General features: G+C 41.1%; 1 protein-coding gene across 1 annotated transcript; it reads right to left on the bottom strand.

Annotated features, from left to right (window-relative positions):
- Nucleotides 1-16,012: 16,012 nt before the first annotated feature.
- Nucleotides 16,013-17,370, bottom strand: LOC143033943 (uncharacterized). Its single transcript, XM_076199633.1, has 2 exons — nt 17,073-17,370; nt 16,013-16,938 (listed from the first exon to the last, which is right to left on the bottom strand). The coding sequence occupies exons 1-2, from the start codon at nt 17,212-17,214 to the stop codon at nt 16,703-16,705; spliced, it is 378 nt and encodes a 125-aa protein (XP_076055748.1). The 5' UTR covers nt 17,215-17,370; the 3' UTR covers nt 16,013-16,702.
- Nucleotides 17,371-19,405: the final 2,035 nt, after the last annotated feature.

Raw genomic sequence — 19,405 nt, 5'->3', positions numbered from 1 at the left:
TGTGTGTAAATGAAAATATATGGCAGCATTACAATGTATTGCTTAGGTGTTTATATATATATATATAATATTTGTGTGTGTGTAAAACGAAGGGAGGATCGAGTGATTGTGACTTGTGGAACTACTATGTTCCAAAAGACTTTTACACATATTTGTTACATTCACAACACTCCATACTGTACGCGAGCACACATGTATATTGCATATGCAGTGATAAATAGGTTATGCATTCCACCCTGTCCCGACGTATACATACTGAAGAAATTCTTCATCCAACTCTGTATCTTTTCCATGCGTTCTACACGTTTTCCTGGTTTTTTAGGTAGATTTCTCGCGAGGCACCTTGTCAAAAGCTTTAATGGAATCTAAAGGATGCACTTCGCCCAGTTGGTAGAGAATTGTGTCGCTGAGAGTCCCGTCTTGGCTTTGGATACACAACGTTAACCTAAACTTCTTTGACATGGTGCCACGTGGAGTATATTGTGGACAACCACAATGTCAAAACATCGCAGAGGGTGGAGGTAATGTGTTAGCCCATGTATTCTTCAGAAGAGGAATACATGGGTTGATTTAGTTTTATCACAATATATAAATTTTCAGGGTGACACATGTAAGACGGGTATGAAAACCATAAAAGATAGGAGAAAGATTTAAGTATAAGAAGTATATTGAACTTGGTGAAGAACTTGAAGTGCGGTGGCGGTAACGAGCGGAGTACCACAAGGATCAGACATGTCCCTTGTGTACTTCAGTGATCTACATGAAGGGTAGTTGGCGTAACATGGTTTGTGAGCCATGCAGATCATAGGTTTACCTTATGCTGTAATGATTATGATTTATCAGCTGTAATGATTATGATTTACAGCTGTAATGATTATGATTTATCTTATATTATTTGGTTTTGTTTTGTTATCATTTGTCTGTCTGATTTTCATATATTATTAGTTATATGTCAATTTATTATTATTTACTATTTACCTGTTTGTTTATTATTTAACTATACCTATGCATTTATTTATGTATTTTATTTGTTATTTACATTATCATAGTTTTTATTTATTTTATTATTATTAATATGAGTTTTTTTTTTCGCATCCGACCTAGATATGGATCAAAAGGTCTCCTGTCGGCATGCTCCGCCTTTGTAATCCTTTGTAATTCAGAATATTAAGCTCAAAGCAGTAAATGTGGGGTTGTGACTTTGCTTGACACTCGTAGTACCATGTTTGAAGGAAAGGAGAAACGGTGGAATGATATACCTGTGTGACTTAAAAAAGTGGAGGGAATAAAGATAATTACGTCCAGTTTGCAGAAATCTTAACCGTAGGACGTGGAAATGAACTTTGTACAGTAACTGAAGCATAAAAACATCGAATTTGCCAAATTGTTTGTGCGTTCGCACGCGCGCACGCATGTGTGTTTGTGTGTGACCTAAACTTTACGCAAACCAAACAAGAAACGATGACGAGTCAAGCTGGGTGTAGATTTAACCTGGAAGTAGGCTGAAACCACTTCGCCAACCACATAGTCACTGAATGGAAATTAACTGTGACGCCGACGTTCGGAATTATGATATTTAGCGGAATGAACAATATAAGTTGTGTGCATTGACATTCGTAAATTTGTTTGCGTATTTTGTGTCCGACCTCGTCATGGACCAACGGTTCTCCTGTCAAAAAGATTGCCAGATATAATCCACTATAACAAAGAAGTGCATAGGTGTATTGCACCCTCATGGAAAGTGACCATTTCTCTGTCGCAGAAGGAAGAATGGGATGAATGAAATCGCCTGACGGCAGCCAGAATAAGAGGGAAAGACACGGAACCGGTCAATGAAGATCAAATAGGCAGGAACCCCAGCGGGGTGCCACAGAAACGAATGCAACATCTTTGCGCCAACCAGAATTAAAAAAAAAATACCCAATTTCTCAATTATTTGTTTATATGTTTATTCGTTTATTTACTTGTTCATCAAGCTGTTTACTTGCATATTTCTGTGTTCATTTATTTGTGCACTTGTTTATGTAAATATTGATTTTGTCTGTTTATTTATATTGATGCTGGTTCAGTTTGCTACAGAGAATGGGTCCCGAAGGAAGGCGCGGTGTGTTTAATAAAAAAAAAACGGGTACTCGTTTTTGTGCAGCGTTCGTAAACAGTCTTAGTAAGGAATGTTAGTGATTAATATTCCACCTTTGTAAGATTGTGAGACTTGTGGTAAGACTGGATGGAGTTTGAAGTTTGTAATAGACAATGGCTAATGAGTGAAAATTAATTTTGAAGTCTAACCGCACACTGTGTCATGATATCGTTATGTTAGCTTGCAATCACGAAGAAACGGCTGTGCTACAGGACCCTCATGATCTTCATGCTGTGAAACTAGTTTAGAAAGCCACAAAGAGAAAGTTCCCTCGACCCTGGCCCCTCCACGCGACTTGTGAAGTCTCCCGTCCATTGTCGGACAAAGAAAACGGAAATTTTGCGTAAGGAAAGTAGATAGCAAAGAGTTTATATATATATATATTTATATATATACAGTATATATATATATATATATATATATATATATATATATATATATATGACGTAAGCGGAGTAGGAACACAGTAGTGTTAGTCTTGAGTTTATTCCTGACTAGTTTCGCAGGTATGCTTTTTCAAAGGATATAGCACACCTGCGAAACTAGTCAGGAATAAACTCGAGACTAAGACTCCTGTGTTTCCTACTCCGCTTACGCCAAACTGTCAGAACGTCTCTCTCTCTCTCTCTCTCTCTCTCTCTATATATATATATATATATATATATATATATATATATATATATATATATATATATATATGGGAAAGTTGGAGGGGGAAACACGAGTATTTATCTGAATATCGACTTTATTCCTGACCGGTTTCGCTTATTGTAAGCGAAACCGGTCAGGAATAAACTCGATAATCAGATAAAGACCCGTGTTTCCCCCTCCACCTTTCCCATAATTTGTCCCAATGTCTCTACATATATATATATATATATATATATATATATATATATATATATGAATGTATATATATATATAATGGTGCCGTTACAACTATCTTGTCTTTAGAGTGATTTCTCCGTTGGGTTGATTACTGGAAGCCTTGATGGTCTGAGGATTTTTGTTCCATAATTGTGTTGTTTGCATGAGAGTTTTGTGGAGCATTTGGGGGTAGGTTAGTGTAGAAGTTCGAGTAAAATGCTGGATTTTTTCCACGTGATGATGGGCTGTAACAAATTTACTATTGGGAGAGTGACACAATAGTGAATGGAATCTGTCGGCGGGCTTAATAAAAGGGAAAGTGCCACACGGTAAGGCAAGGGTTAATGAAAATTAGATACAATTATTTCACAACTATAAAGACAGCACGAGGACAGCCAGAATAAAATGAAAAGTTTTACCCGGTACGAAAGGGCTGTCTCGAGATGAAGGATTAGCCTTATGAGCCGCTGTCCGTGAAACGCGACTCAAAAAAGATGGTGTTTCTGTTTATAAAGATGCAAGTTTCCAGGTCTTGAAGAATGGATGTCGACATGCCAGACACCCCATCAGCCTCGCAACAGAAAACAGATTTAACAGTTATTGACGCCTCGAATTTTACTGACCTGAACCCCGCAGCGACAGGCAACGGTCCCCAAGCCATGGATCCCGTCGGGGAGAAGTGGTGGATTGTGGATGTATTAGTTTGTGACCGTTTCCATGCCACAGGTTTGTTGGAGGAAGAGGAGCATTTGTTGATTGTCAGCTCGCCTTAATATATATATATATAAATACAGTCGAAGTTGATAGATACATATGTTCCGGTCCGGAGACCGAGTGTCAGCCTCTCGAGGCTGCACTTTCAGATGGAGGTGAGGATGTTCACAGGTGTTGAAGGCAGGTTGCAGGGAGATGAATCTCTCCGACATCCGTCTAATAGAAAATAACACTGAATGAATGGGTGCAGTTTCACGGTGCATTTTGGGGACAGAAGAAAAGGATTATAGAAAACTGAGCCACTTTTCTCTATCGCTCCCTCTCCCTCTCTCTCTCTCTCTCTCTCTCTCTCTCTCTCTCTCTCTCTCTCTCTCTCTCTCTCTCTCTCTCCTTCCATTGGATCACCCGGATGGGCAGTGATGGTTGGCATCTGCAATGAATGGAGTAGTGAAAAAGGGGAGGAAGAGCAAACAAAGGGTGATGGACTTAAAGCTGAGAGGTCGGAGGCTGAAGGGACACGGAGTGTCCGTCTAGACAGCAGCAGCAGCAGGAAGAGGAGGTCAGAAAATAAACAAATTACGCAGATTTCTCCAACGAGTTCCAGTGTCATGGCAACACGTGTGTGTGTGTGTGTGTGTGTGTGTATGTGTTGTTAACCGTGACCAGTATAGCCTCAGTGACCTCCGTGGGAAGTTAAAAAAAAATCAGGCTTTCAAAAGTTGGGCGTACGAATGCAGTTTAATAAATGATTGATTTAAGCCTTATATCATTCAATCAAGTGATATTGCCATATACTTAACGTGACCCCAGTGCTCATTGTGGGGTATTGATTGTTCAGTGTTTTTGGGGACTTAAGTCACGCATCCTTACGGACAAAAATCGCGCAGCCATTTATGATTAGAGACTGTCAAAAGGAATGTTGATCACTTTTAATTCCTTTTGTGCTGAGCGGGTTAGGGCGTCGTTACTTGCGGCGAAGGTCGAGGGGATGGCGGTTCGAATCCTGCCACCGGCGAAGTTGAACCAAAGGCATGGTTCATAAGTTCCACGGTACAAAGACCTTTGTGAGGGACACCGTCCCAGCCTTCCGATAGGGTTTGTGACGTTAAAACATATCGTCCCTAATAAAGGGAGAATATCCGTTTCTGCTGCCCTCCTTAAATCCATCCTCTACCACCTTCATGACGCAATAGCGTCAACATGAAAAGAACAGGTCATCGTAAAAAAAAAAAAAAGAAAAAGTGGTCCCCGTGAAACAAAATGCAATTTGGTAAAATTCGATGGTCAGCTTGTATCATGTTTCTTCTTACAAACGTGGCAACGGAGGTAATTATAGATACAAAAAGTAAAAGTCAGAGGTGAGAGGTTGGTGAAAGCAAAGAAGAGGGAGGCCGAGGGGGGAGGGTAAGATGAAAGACTTCATCACTGTTGGGGTTTGGTGGGGCCAGGAGGTGCTTTCGCTAGAGCTATAGGCTACCTTCAGGACTCGTGCTCAGAGATCACAGTGAAGGTCTCCGATAGCAAAGAGACTGAGCATAGGAGTGTAAGGAACGTATTTAGTCTTGAGTGCCAGCTGCAGGACCCTTGGTCTGTCCACTAGGGCACCGTTTCCCAACTCTGGGGTGGCGACATCGCGTAGAGTCGCCAAGCGTTTTTCCTGGGGTCACAAAGACTTTTATTATTATTATTATTATTATTATTATATGAATTCAATACAATAATCATATATATTAACACGTATACAAATAGATCAGTGGAATCGCAGTCATATCATGAGGATCATATTGGAGTCGCCTGAAAAAAAGTTTGGCAAACTTTGTTCTAGGGCAATGTTTCTCAACCAAGATTCCGCGTACCCTTAAGGGGTCGCAGGACGGTGAATTCAACATATTACCGTTAATCCTGTCATGGCTCATTTTATTATCATCATTATTATTATTTATTAATGTTTACACAATGTGTCAATCGAGATTCCTTTTTTCTAGTTTTTCCCTGGCTAGTTGTGTTTCTCAGAATGCGACTATGATTTGTATAATATTTCTATCACTAAATGCTTAGTAAAAGTGACTATCCTATCTAATCTCATATCTAGGGGTCCCCTGGAAATACAAGTCGCTATAAGAGGTCCACAAAGCTCGACAGGTTGAGAAACACTGTTCTGGGGATCAGCCTCTGTAGCTCACCTGCACGATGGCTTAATCCGGACACAGAAAAGAACTGGAAATGAGAAAGAGGGAACAGGCTTTGCAACCCCGAGGCCCGCGTAAAAGGTGAGCGACACCAAAGTACGCGAATAACAAGTTCCCGGCAGCAACCAAAGGCGATTAAAAGTTTCGTTTTCTCTGCGTACTCCAGAGTCCCTGTGCATTTCCAGGTCTCGTCCCTTTCTTGGGGTCTTTATCTTACTTAAGTATCCGTTCCCCCCCCCTCACCCTCACCCCCATGCACTTCAAATCCTCTTTTCTGCTTCTCTTACCCCTCTGTTCTGATACATTATTATAAAGTGTGCATACGTTTGTGTGTGCGCTTACTGTATGTGCACTCGTGTTTTCGTGTTGTATTCTCAATCTGTTGTTAGACAGGTGTTGGTGTACAGTGTGCACGTGTTTTTTCGCACATATGTTTGTGTGCATGTGTTTATCTAGTTGAACTACATGATAATAGCTTCGCTCGTAGTGTCCCGTCTATGTGGTCTTACAGGATATGTGCGTGCATGTGCATGCATGTTTGTGTGTACATATATGTGTATCTATATAACTGATATTAACACGTGTTTCAGAGGCGGGGTTGGATAAAATCGCCAAGTGATAGATAGTCTCAAAACATTTAAAAAATGTTAATGTGCGAAGTACGTTTGTGCTTGCGTTTGCGCATGCTTGATACTACTCGCTTCATATTGCAACATTACCCTCAGGGCCTGAAGGTTGGCATCCAAGAATCTTAAAGGAAATGAAAAATGAGATTGTTGTTCCATTAGAAATTATTAAAAAAAAATCCATCATATCCGGAGATGTTCCAAGAGAATGGAAGCTAGCTAACGTTACTCCCATATTCAAAAAAGGTGACAAAAAGAAACCAAATAACTACAGGCCTATAAGCTTGACTTTATTCGTAGGAAAAATTATGGAAACTATCATCAGAGATGCTATCGAACATCATTTAGAAAGTAATTGTTTGATAAATGATAGCCAACATGGATTCAGACGGAAACGTTTTTGCGTGACTAATTTACTCGAATTCTACAACACAGTCATCTCGAGTTATGACAAAAGAAACAAAATTGATTTAATATATTTAGACTTTGCAAAGGCTTTTGACACCGTCCCCCACGAAAGACTACTTACTAAATTTGCTTCACACGGAGTAAGTGGCAGCCTATTAAGTTGGACTAGAAATTGGTTGAATGATCGAAAACAGAGTTGTTTTAAATGGCAAAACTTCTACATGGAAAAATGTTACGAGTGGAGTTCCTCAGGGTTCCGTTCTTGGGCCACTTCTATTCATAGTATATATAAATGATATAGACCACGGACTAAAATCTACTGTCTCCAAATTTGCCGATGATACGAAATTGTGCGGAATACCAAATGATCACTTAAATCAGTTAGATATTCAAGAAGATATAGATAAATTACAGCAATGGTCTGAAAAGTGGCTAATGAAATCTAACACAAGTAATGCAAGGTTATGCACATAGGTAAAAATAACAGTAAGTACGATCACAAGTTATTTGGAAATTCGTTAACAAAAGTGGATAGCGAGAAGATCTAGGGGGTAATTATCAGTAACGATCTCAAATCATCTAAGCAGTGTATTTCAGCCTCTGAGAAAGCAAATAAGATTCTAGGACTGATCGCGCGATCTTTTGACTTCAAAAGCTCATCTCTCATTAACAAGCTATACAAATCGTTAGTTCGTCCACATTTGGAATATGCTGTTTCTGTATGGTCACCGAATCTCATTAAAGACATTGACAAATTGGAAAAAGTACAAAGGAGAGCCACAAAACTTACTCCAAATATAAAAAATAAATCATACGAAAATCGACTAAAACATATGAATCATGTTTTCCCTAAAAAAGCGTAGACTCAGAGGTGACATCCAAAGTGACAAAATTCTTACACTGAATGGGAATCCGACAAGAAATAATGGTCTCAAACTGTCAGGAAATAGATTTAATTTGGAAGTGGGTAGAAACAACTTCGCCAGCCGTGTAGTTAATGAATGGATTAAACTTCCTGCAGAGGCAGTGCAATGTAGTTCAGTTCGAAGCTTTAAGATTTGTTTAGATAAACATTTAAGCAAGATGCTGTAATGACTCATTTAATATTGTTTGATTGTTATTATTTGTCTATTATTTGTTTGATTTCCATTTATTATTATTTGTCCGTTTATTATTATTTACTATTTACCCGTTTGTTTATCATTTAACTATACCTATGTATTATTTATGTATTTTATTTATTATTATTTATATTGTTATAATTTTTATTTTATCTATTTTTTTATCATATATTTTTTTCGCATCCGACCTAGTTATGGACCAAAAGGTGTCCTCTCAGCATGCTCTGCCTTTGTAATCCTTTGTAAATCCTTTGAAATCCTTTTTAAATGTGGCTTCCAAAATCAGCCAAATCCTAGATATGAAATTTCCTCGCGTGCCAACGGAGTACAATTATAGGGCCTCCAATAGTCGTACAAAAGTTATATTTTATTTTATTTTTATTTATTCTTATTTATTTGTTTATCATTATTTTTTTGTATGTGAGTTCTGTTTCGCGTGCCGGAAAAGTCGTTGGGATACCAGGATTTGCACGCGTGCCAAGGGTTGCCCACCCCTAGTCTTGCCCCCCCCCCTTCCGGCAGATAAAATAATTCATTGTTCTATTATTCTGGGTGGATGGATAAGAATGCTGCCACCGTGTTCCCTTGCTTGTCGTGAAAGGCGACTCGGAGTGCGGGGACTGGGGATGCCCCAATGCCCGTCCTACAACGGAAAGGCTCTGTTCCCTGTTCTGTTGTAATTGCACATTTCACAGACGACATATCTGCGTTTATTTTTTCGTGACTGCAAGTGGTTCTATTCCTGTCTGTATGTATTGTTTTTCTTGTGTTATTTTTCTCCTATCTTTGGTGGCCTAATATTCTCTCTCTCTCTTTGTGCGTGTCTTGTTCATAGACTGGTCATCAGGTTATATAAGGTTTAAGAAGTTTTACTTACATAAGATTCTTTGTCTGGCTTAGCACATTGATCTCTCCTGAGTGCGCTAGGACGCCTTGAGTGTACCACCCGCTTTCCTTATGACTTGTCGTTTTTCTGTACCCGTACTGGCGAGGAGCTCACGGCAGGAGGCACTTAACGACTGGGAAAGACGTCACTTTTAACTTTGGCGGTTGGTTGGGCCTTCTCCTCCATTTTTATGATCGTAATTATTTTGAGAATTTCGTTCGTTCAAAAAAAAAAAAATGCTCTGAACCAAGGTAAACTTTTGACCGCCTTCGCGTGACGTCATATCGCGTTTTTTTTTTCAAAATCCGACCGCTTCTTGTCCACATTCTCCTTTCGCTCTACACGTACATACACACATACTTATATATAGATATAGATATATATATATATAGATATAGATATATATATATATACACGTATACGCATACACACACCAATGGGTTTTTTTCAGCTTTTTCAACTTTACAAGGAAGGTAGCACAAAAAAAAAGGGGGGGGACATAAAATCCACTCCCACCCATTCCATCCCCACATACTCCACTCCCATTCACCCTCTACCCCCTCTTACCTTGGCTCCTCCTGGATGACAGGACATCCCTGCGTCTCGCCCACTGCCCTGGGTCACAAGCAATGCAGTAAGACACAGCACATCCACAGCAAGGCCGCTTCATTTAATTGGCAACCCCCCTCCTCACCGTCCCCTCGTGCAGAAAAAGAGAAGACAGGGAGAACTCTCTTCGAGCTGAGTCAAAATATTCACACATATTCCCTTACCCACCCCATCCTCCACCCACTCCCATGCATCACCGCATCATCCATACACAACCATTATCCATTCACCCCTGTCTTCTGTTTCCTCACTTTCTTCCCAGTGCCCCTTTTACACCATCTATCCATCTCATCCTTGGTCACCCCCTCATGTTCACTCCATCCACCTCTACCTTTCACACCTCTTTTACTAATTTTTCTTCACCCATTCTTTCCATGTGTCCAAACCATCCCAATACTCTTTCATCAACCCTATCTCCCAACTCCCTTTCCACCCCCATTCTCCTCCTCGCCTCCACTTTTCTCTCACTATCCAGCCTAGTAACCCCTACCATACTTCTCAGGAATTTCATCTCAAACACATTTAAACTCCTCTCTCCCCTTCTCATGTTCCATGTTTCTGCCCCATACAATGCTGTCGGCACAATCACTCCATACAATCTCTTCTTAACATATATTCCCAAATGTCAATTTCTCATTACACTTTTTAACCCCCCCAAGAGATTTGCTTCTCTCAATCTACATTCTACCTCCACTTTCACTCCTCGACCCTTTCCCGCCACATTCGCATCCAAGTATCTAAAGCTATCCATTTCCTCCAATATCTCTCCCTTAATACGTACACCCAATTTGCTCCCACGTTTTCCCCTTATAAATCTCATCTCCTTATTTTTCCCCACATTTATCTTCAACTTACTTCTTTCGTACACCTTCCCAAACACTATCACTAACTTCCTCAATCCCTCCTCTGATCCTGCCACAAGGGCAGTGTCGTCAGCAAACAACAACTGGTTTATCTCCCATTTTATCCCCATTTTCTTTAACCATCTCCAATCCCCGACCCATTACCCTTGCGTTTACTTCTTGCACCACCCCATCCATGTATAAATTGAACAGCCAGGACGACATAACACATCCATGTCGAAGTCCCACCTTTACCTCAAACCACTCTCTCCAATTCTAATCCTAACACAAGCTCTACTACTCTCATAAATACTCTTTACTACTCTTAACAGTTTTCCTCCTATCCCATATATCTGCAATACTTCCCACAGTGCCTTCTTGTCTACCCTGTCATAAGCCTTTTCCAAATCCATAAAGGCCCCCAAAAAATCCTTACCTTTTTCTAAAGCTTTTTCACATATCTGCCTTATCACAAAAATCTGATCCACGCAACCCCTACCTTTCCTAAACCCACACTGTTCCTCACCAATTACTCCCTCTGTTCCTCTCCTAATCCTCTCAATCAAAACCCTCCCATAAACCTTTCTAACTACATTCAATAAACTGATCACTCTGAAACTACTGCACTCACATTTGTCCCCTTTTCCCATGTAAAGTGAAACTAAACAGGCACTCCTCCAGTCCTCCGGCGCTCTACCCTCTTTTAGACTAACATTAAACAACCTCACCAGCCAGTTCACCATCACTGTACCTTCCTTTTTTTAGACACTCCGTATGACACCCATCCAACCCAGGTGATTTACCTGCCCTTATCATTTTAATAACTGCTTTCACCTCATCTTTATTTCTCCTCCAATTTCCTCATTCAACACTGTCATTTTCTTAGCACTTTCCACTGCAACTATCTTTCCCTCCCCATCCTCCTTCACATTTAGCAACTCCCTAGAATACTCTGCCCATCTTCCTCTTACTGCTGTCTTTTCCACTATCATCTCTCCATCTGCACCTTTTACATTTTCTTCTACTTGATTCCCCTCCTCTTCCTCTTAATTTCCTTCCAAATCATCTTTTTATTACATTCAAAAATTTCTCTAGTACCCTTACGCCAATTTACTTCTGCTCTCCTCTTTGCTTCCTTTATTTTAAGCTTTACTTCTCTTCTCTTTTCTCTGTACCTCTCATGGGATTCTCTCGTCCTGTTTTGTAACCAATCTGTGAAAGCTCGCTTCTTCTCTTCTACGACCTTCTTTGCTTCCTCATCCCACCACTCGCTACCCTCCTTCTGTTTCCTCCCTGTTCCACACACCAACTTTGCTCACCTTGTGACTCTACTTGAACCATCCCCATTCCTCCCCAACAAATAGCTCTACTCTATCCTTCACTCCCTCCCACTCCTCTCTCAGCTTCTTCTTGCACTCCTCCTTTTCTTTCCCAATTAAGCAATTTACTCTAAGCACCTCCCTACCTTCTGTCCTTTTCCTCTTTCTCTTCCACCAACAAAATTTGATATTCCCCTACTCTCTCCCCTTAGAATATGTACAAGGGATATATTCATTATGCTTCAGTAATATGAAAGTAGAAATGCAGAGGAGTTTGTAGAGAGTAATCTCTCTCTATTCCTTCTCCTCGGGTGACTTAAGTTGTCACAGTACTTAAATAGAGAGAGGGAAGGTAAACAACTCCTTGACTTCATTGACATTATCTGTTTGACACGGTGCGTGAAGGAAGAGACACAACTAAACACTCTCCTCAACTATCTTTCCAGGACACTTCTTGGAAACTGAAGAGTTGTTGGCAAGGTTCCAGAGCATCGGAGCGACCAGACCCACACCTGTTAAAGTTACGTATGCTTTAAGTTACTCTTTATTGAATATAGCACAAGATATTTAATGTATCGTCGCCCACCTTTTCGTATTTTGTGATTGTCGACATAGAAAATGTCATGATGACCATGTGACGTAATGTCCGTCGTTTTGTTTTGGTATGATGCGTTACATAACACCCTTGTTGTCCATCAATTGTAATCAAATTTTACGAAAGAAACCTGCATGTTTTGTCAAGCACAGGTAAGTTTTTATTTTACTTTATATTATACTTTATTTATTTTTTTACGAAAACTAAGTATCAACTGTAATTGTAGTCTACTAATATACTGTATGTGTGATTTCACCACTGTTCCAGATGTCTTAACTCGTTCTTATTTTGATATATTTATTCATTTGTTTATTTATTTTTTCGATTTTTTTTGACGGAGTTGGATCAGGTGTGATGACACTGTCATGTCCAATATGTAGGTCGGTACCGTAAGGTCGGTTGGCCTGCTGCATCTAACAGAGCCACTTGTAAATAGTTATACATGTATAATTAATCACCTCTTTGTGTAGCGACGGTAGTATATGGTGGTGGTGGTAGGGGTAGGAGTGGGGTCGGTCGCTCCTGGCCGAGGCTTCGGGATCCTAGGGGCCCCAGGTGTGCGTTGAGCAACCAAAGAAAGTTACAATTGGATTTGCAGCAGGTTACAAGGTATACCTGTTCTTGTCTACCATGAGAGATTCTCTTCGTGTCTTAATTTTTGGTCATTCGCCAGACCCGTAGAATTAATTATATATTTATATATATATGTGTGTGTGTGTGTGTGTGTGTGTGTATGTTTATTGTACGTTTTATTTCTATTTCCATTATGTATTTTTTATATTCGTGGATTTCGTCAGAATTTTTTAGTGGCACGTATAATTTGTAATCTATAATTAGACCTTATTTCAAATGACACCTCCCACTGCCATTCTGTACACTCATTGATGTATACTTACCTATTCACAACTTAGCCTCCGAGGGGTGGTACTACTGATTTTATTTTATTCATTTATTTTCATTTCATTCATATATATATATATATATATATATATATATATATATATATATATATATTTTTTTTTTTTTTTTTTTTTTTTTTTTTTTGCGGCAGGGAGAGTAGAAGGTAAACTGTCACTCAGTACGGAAGTGGATCATGGAGATAGGCTATAATCTCCATTGCTACCGTTGGGGTTACACAGAGATGAATAGAATTGCCTGGCGGCAGACGGAATAAAAGAAAAGTGTCATCCAGTAAGGAAAGGATTGACTTTCTAAGTTGCGGCAGCAATCTTTCTCCGACCCTCGTTTTTTACAACCACTTTTGATACGTTGTCCATTCATAACTTAATTGAACGATAAAACATTAACAAAAATTAAAGTAAAAGTGCAGACATTGACCATGCGGCCCGCGACACAATTATTTCCACAACCAGATTTCCACAATAGTTTCCCCCTCTTGGTCGCCGTGTGTTGATCCCCCGATGATTCCATTATGTCCATCGACGCGTCGATGACTCGCAGTCAAATCCCCCCCTGTTCCGGCGCGTGCCCTTCCCGGATTTTGTTGCTTGGGTGGTAAAAAACAGCTTGGCACGGGGAAGGAGAGAAGGGGAGAATTTGTGTATGTGTAGGGGAGGAAACAAAGAACGGTTGAGTAGGGCACGGCCGTGTGAACGGAAGCGGAACGAAAGAGATCGAACGTAGATACATGATGGGTAGCGGATGGTGAAGAACGGCTAAAACAGTGATATAATTTCAGGCGAGTTCGAGTTCTCTGTTGGTGTGCGTCGTTACCGTCCTGGGCTTATGTAACTGCAACGCGCGCGGAGCTGCGGCCTTGCGTAACGTATGCTTGCTTCAAATCGCAGCCCGACGACGCTTGAGTTGGTGGACCGTTGAAATCATCCGTCAGACTAGATCTTTTAATTGCAGTTTACAGGCCAAACTGATAAACCATTCAAAAATCCTTCGGATTGTAATAACGTCGGTTGTGTAAGAAAATTAAACAAACACCCTATTTTGTTTCAAATGAAAAAAGGAAAAGTAACCAGTTGACCGATATTACAGATTTTGATTGCGTGTTTACTTTTTTAAACTTCTAACCGTGCTACATTCAGTCGCTTTGGCGGGAAGTTGGCCAGAATGTTTCTATCTACTAGGTTAATTCTACGTCCTACTAAGTAAAATTTTTGGTAAATTCCCACTATAACTAGTATCAGTGGCCCTTGAGAATGCTTGGCATGTACAATTTGTCGTAAAAGTATAAGTTTTTACATTTCAGTGCAGGTACAAAGGACGCGTACCCGCACTATTTCCTGAGAGATGGACGTCGGAGACAATAGCCTCCCTGCCGCCCATCTTCGAAACCCGTAAAAATCCTCACTTTCGTCTGGGGGTGAAGCTACAATTTTTTTCACCAAAGGAGATCTAACAATCGGCGTTTGCTTTCCTCTTATTACCATAAACTGATGATATAGAAATAGCCTCACAATAATACAACACATATAAACCATGTATTTCTCCCTAGAGGAATTTTTGGCAGTGCTCAAGGACCGAAGTGCTGCGGGTTTCTTATCACTTGAACTCGAGATATTCGTTATGGAAATTACTTTACTCCGCACTTTGGGTTAGTCAGTCATCCACGAAAGCAAAGGCTCTGCCATGGCAATGGCTAGTGACTGCTATTTTACCCGGCTGTCCGGGTAAAGGGTAAAATGAAAGAACAAAGTCGATGTCAGTCAAGCGCGCCGTTTGATCAGAAGTCCTCGAGGCAACCTCCGCGCAGCTGCACCTCCGCAATGGGAGTCTAAAACAGGCAGGATCAATACCGACAACGTTGAGAAGTGAATGTCTGTCAACGTTCCTATCCCCCCCCCCCCAATCCCCATTCTCTCTTCCCGTCCACTACCACTCGACACTGGCGTGAAAGTTCAGTTTGCAATCTTCGGTCTTGTATAACCAAATTTCATTCGAGAGCCCTCGGGCACTGTAGTGTAGGGTGGGGGCGGAGGGGGGGGGTTTAGCAAAAGAATGAAGTCTAGTATTCGAATTCAAACCACTGCGTTCATTTGAGTTTGGTGGTGTATAGGAATAACAATGCATTACTAGATTACTCTCACGTTAAAACTATTGTCACTGTTAAACCACGTAAATAGGTGACTGAAATCCGGCAGCAAGAATCCGCGCGCAAAATCTCGCACATTCACTTAGTCACGATTTGAGACACTTCAGAATCTAATTTTTAATTACACAGCAACACCCCGAGATCTCAATCCAGCAACTACGTTACAGCGCATGTTAATCGCTTGAGGAATGTGGGTTTCTGTTGAATATACTGTCACTGATTATTAGTCCTTCAATTATATAACATTCCATGGATTATCACGCTTGTCTTAACTGAATCAGCGAGTGGGTACAAGTAGTTTTGCAATAGTCGACACAGAACTTAATCCCACGATTCTCATCAATGGGATGATAAGTAAGGTGTCCGCAGTGACCTACAATATCCAGGTCATCAATAAACACGAGAATCGAAATGGTCTCTGATCCAATCAAGTTTCAGTGGCTCTTGAAAACACAACTGATATCACTTAGGATTAACTTACCTGCATGACAATGGTTGCACCGCTTCCACCTCACACTCACCCTGCTAGACCGCTGCACTATCTTGGCGGGAAAAATTAAACAGCCATTTTCATTTGCACTTAAGTCATGAAATATTAAGATTTTACAAACGTGGCTGGGTAAAATAACGGATACAATGGGGTAATGGCTTTTATTTGAGCGTGCGTAAAACATACAAAGGAAAAAACTATATTGTATACAAAAAATAATATACACTTTATGATATGACATGAGGGTGAATCCAGTACTAATATTGCACACTTGAAAAAGTCACAAGGCACATTCGCCTTTTGACAATAAAGTGTTACTTATTTAGATTCAAAGAAAAAAAAATGAAACCTGCATTGAGATCTGTGTGTGGGATGAATGAAATATCTAACATGAAAAATTTTACGGTAAACGATAATGATCTTCATATAAGATCAGTTGTGAAACGTCAACCCAAAGCTGAAAGGTTATCCGAGAAATGTGCAAAGCAATGAACACATTTATCCTGTATTAACTATAACATGTATACTGAAATAACTAACACATTACGTCAAACTGAATATTTCGAGTTCTAAAACAACGACGCCGCCTGCCTGCCGTTGGCGGGAAAAGGTCCCATGATCCACCGGGGCCGACGATGGGGAAAAACTATGGACACGGAGAGATTGTTTTGAATTATTACTTACATAGCTTTAGAATAATAAATTTGTACTTGAACGTTGTGTAAAACGTTGACAAATGTACAACCCCTCCCTTAACCTAACCCTTTCGTACTTTGGTGGTCCTTCATAATCTTTCGTTTAACCTTCAAGCAACCCTCCCCCCCCACACACTTCACTCGTCATCCTTCTTCTCTTCGTCGTCCTCTTCTTCCTCCGCCTCTGCCTCTTCTGCATCTCCATCCTCTTCTTCGCCTCCCTCTTCCTCAGCCTTCTCTTCAGTTTCTTCGGCCTTCTCTTCCTCTTTCTCTTCGACGCCGTTCACTTCTTCGACTTCCTTCTTCTCCTCGATTACCTCTTCTTTCGGCGCGGGCTCTGGCTCGACTGCTTTGGCGGGACGGCCTCTGCGACCTTCGCAGAATGAAGGGCGGATGGAGAACAAGTTAGAATTCGCTCCGGGTTGGGTTCCTCTGTCACCTTCTCATATGTCATTAAATGTCACATATTCCACTATTTTCTGCATTCACTGGAATCTGAGCACTCACCTCCACTACTGCGGCGTTCCTTTTTCACGGGAGGAGGTGGGGAAGGGGGCTCTCCCTTTGCCCACGACCTGGTCCTTCTCCTGCTGGCCTGCTGAGGCATGGATGCGGTTTGATCTTCAGCAACTTCCTCGCCTAATGTCATGGCAATCTGTAGTCTGTGGCTAGAAAATGTGCTTGCAGCAACAAGATACGTCCAATGATGTGAGTAACTATTTCACCCGACAGTACAAGCGGACACGAGTTCGACAACGTTCGCACACTCCCAGTATATAACAGCAACAAAGCGGTAAGTTGGCTGGTCCCGGCTATATAGCTTAGCGGCGCTCCGGGTCTCGTTGCCAGGTGCAGGATGTGTTTTGGTTGCACAGTGAAAAATCTTCCTTTGCCGTGACCTATTTAAACCTGTACAAAATCCATCAGATACTTTATTCGGCTGCGTTTGGTACTGGAAAAACGTAGAACAATAGCGTAACAACGGACACTATTTAAATTGCAGGACAGTGTTGACCCTCGCTTTTCAAGGCCGTGCCGTGACGCCGGATACGCACACCCATAGCCTTACATAACGCGCGTCTACTCCCATCAATGCAAATTAACTTTTCACCTTCGTTAAGTTCTTTGGTTACAGTCATGAGAATATTTGTAAACTGAGAAGTCGACCCACTTTTGTAAACTGGTAAGGAAAAGGACGATCTATTGCGTTTTCTTGTCGAAGAGATGCGACCAGAGGAGGCGCGGCAGATTGAACCTCCCGCCTCTCGGCTCGTACCCCCCCCCCCCCAAGCACAGCGTGGCGGGGCGGGGGCCGGGCGCCTAGCAACAGTGCAGGATAGTATCACCGCACTGTCCAGCGCTCACCCTGACCTGTTATCAACTTCGCTTTGTTGTTTTGTCGTATATACATTGTATCGTGACAATCTGGATCATAAGAATGAGAGGACGGTATTCATACCAAGTAATGTCACACGAAGCAGGGGCAACTAATGTCCTGTAATCAATAACATGGCAACTTCTCATCTCTCACACAAACGCGCGCGCATGAACAGTCTCTCTCTCTCTCTCTCTCTCTCTCTCTCTCTCTCTCTCTCTCTCTCTCTCTCTCTCTCTCTCTCTCTCTCTCTCTCTCTCTCTCTCTCTCTCTGTACTTATGTATATCTTTTTCTATCGTATCTATGAGACATCCAATTTGATATCACGCGCATGCGGCTCATCCATGTGATGTGAAAGTTGGATGTTTATACGTGCTTGTTTTTGCAGGTGTTTGTGTGTATGTGCTTACCTAGTGTTTTCATAAGACCGAGTTCGAACAGATACTTCGTGTCGCGTGTTTTGTATTACCGTAGTTCGTTCGTGGTTGATGCTATGTTTGAAATCATGAACGCTCCCAACGCATGGTGCATCCGGGACTCTGCCCGCCATTCCGTTTGAAAAAGGCCCCGCTTGTTTACATCCTTCAAACCCGTTTTCGTTTGCAGTTTCGGTTCGTGGTCTTCTTTACTTACCATTAAATTAATTTCGGTTTCCTTCTACGAACGTGTACACTGCAATTCTGTTCACTCTCTCCCTTTTCACCATTTAATGTTAAATATATAAATCTTAAAGCCATATTATCTCTCTCGCTCTTCTTACAACGTGCTAAGTCGATACTTTTGTCTCGGCTTTTCATGGAACAAGAAAGGGGTCTGTAGTCCCTTAGCTTCGCTCCATTAAGACTTTTTACGACACGCAGGGGAATACAGTGGCAGTATTTTTGCTCCACAGTTGATGAATGTATATATATATATATATATATATATATATATATATATATATATATATATATATATATATATATATATATAATATGTGTGTGTGTGTGCGCGTATGAAATGTACGCACGAACGCGCCCGTATGTGTGCGCGCGTGGCCACGTGATCGTGTGTAAGATTATATAACGAAAAATCCCATTTATGGTCAGGACTCGTAGTACTCGCTCGCTGCAAAAATACTGATAAGAGAGATGGTAAGCCCTTCTATCCATGGTTCTCTTTGTAAACAAAAGAAAAGACTCGCAACGCTCTCTTTGCAGGTCGACCCGGGAGCGACGTTAGGCTGCCAAGAGTTCGAATTGAACTGTCTTCCTCACTTCGACGACAGAGCTGAATGAAATCGTCTGGCGCTAGACACAATAAAATAGGTACCAGAAGAGTATAGTATTGTATTTCGTGTGGGGATAGTATCGCGGCGAACAAAAGTCCTAGAGAAGACCGAGAGATTTGAACTGGGGGACAGAAAGGAAGGAGAGTAGACGTTGAAAGTGATCGGCATTCTTCTGTGAGTGGAGGTGAATCTCC

The sequence above is a fragment of the Oratosquilla oratoria genome, chromosome 16 (genome assembly GCF_046742065.1).
Source record: "Oratosquilla oratoria isolate Oo_2021 chromosome 16, ASM4674206v1, whole genome shotgun sequence".
Taxonomy (NCBI): domain Eukaryota; kingdom Metazoa; phylum Arthropoda; class Malacostraca; order Stomatopoda; family Squillidae; genus Oratosquilla; species Oratosquilla oratoria.
This window is presented reverse-complemented; position numbering and strand designations above follow the sequence as displayed.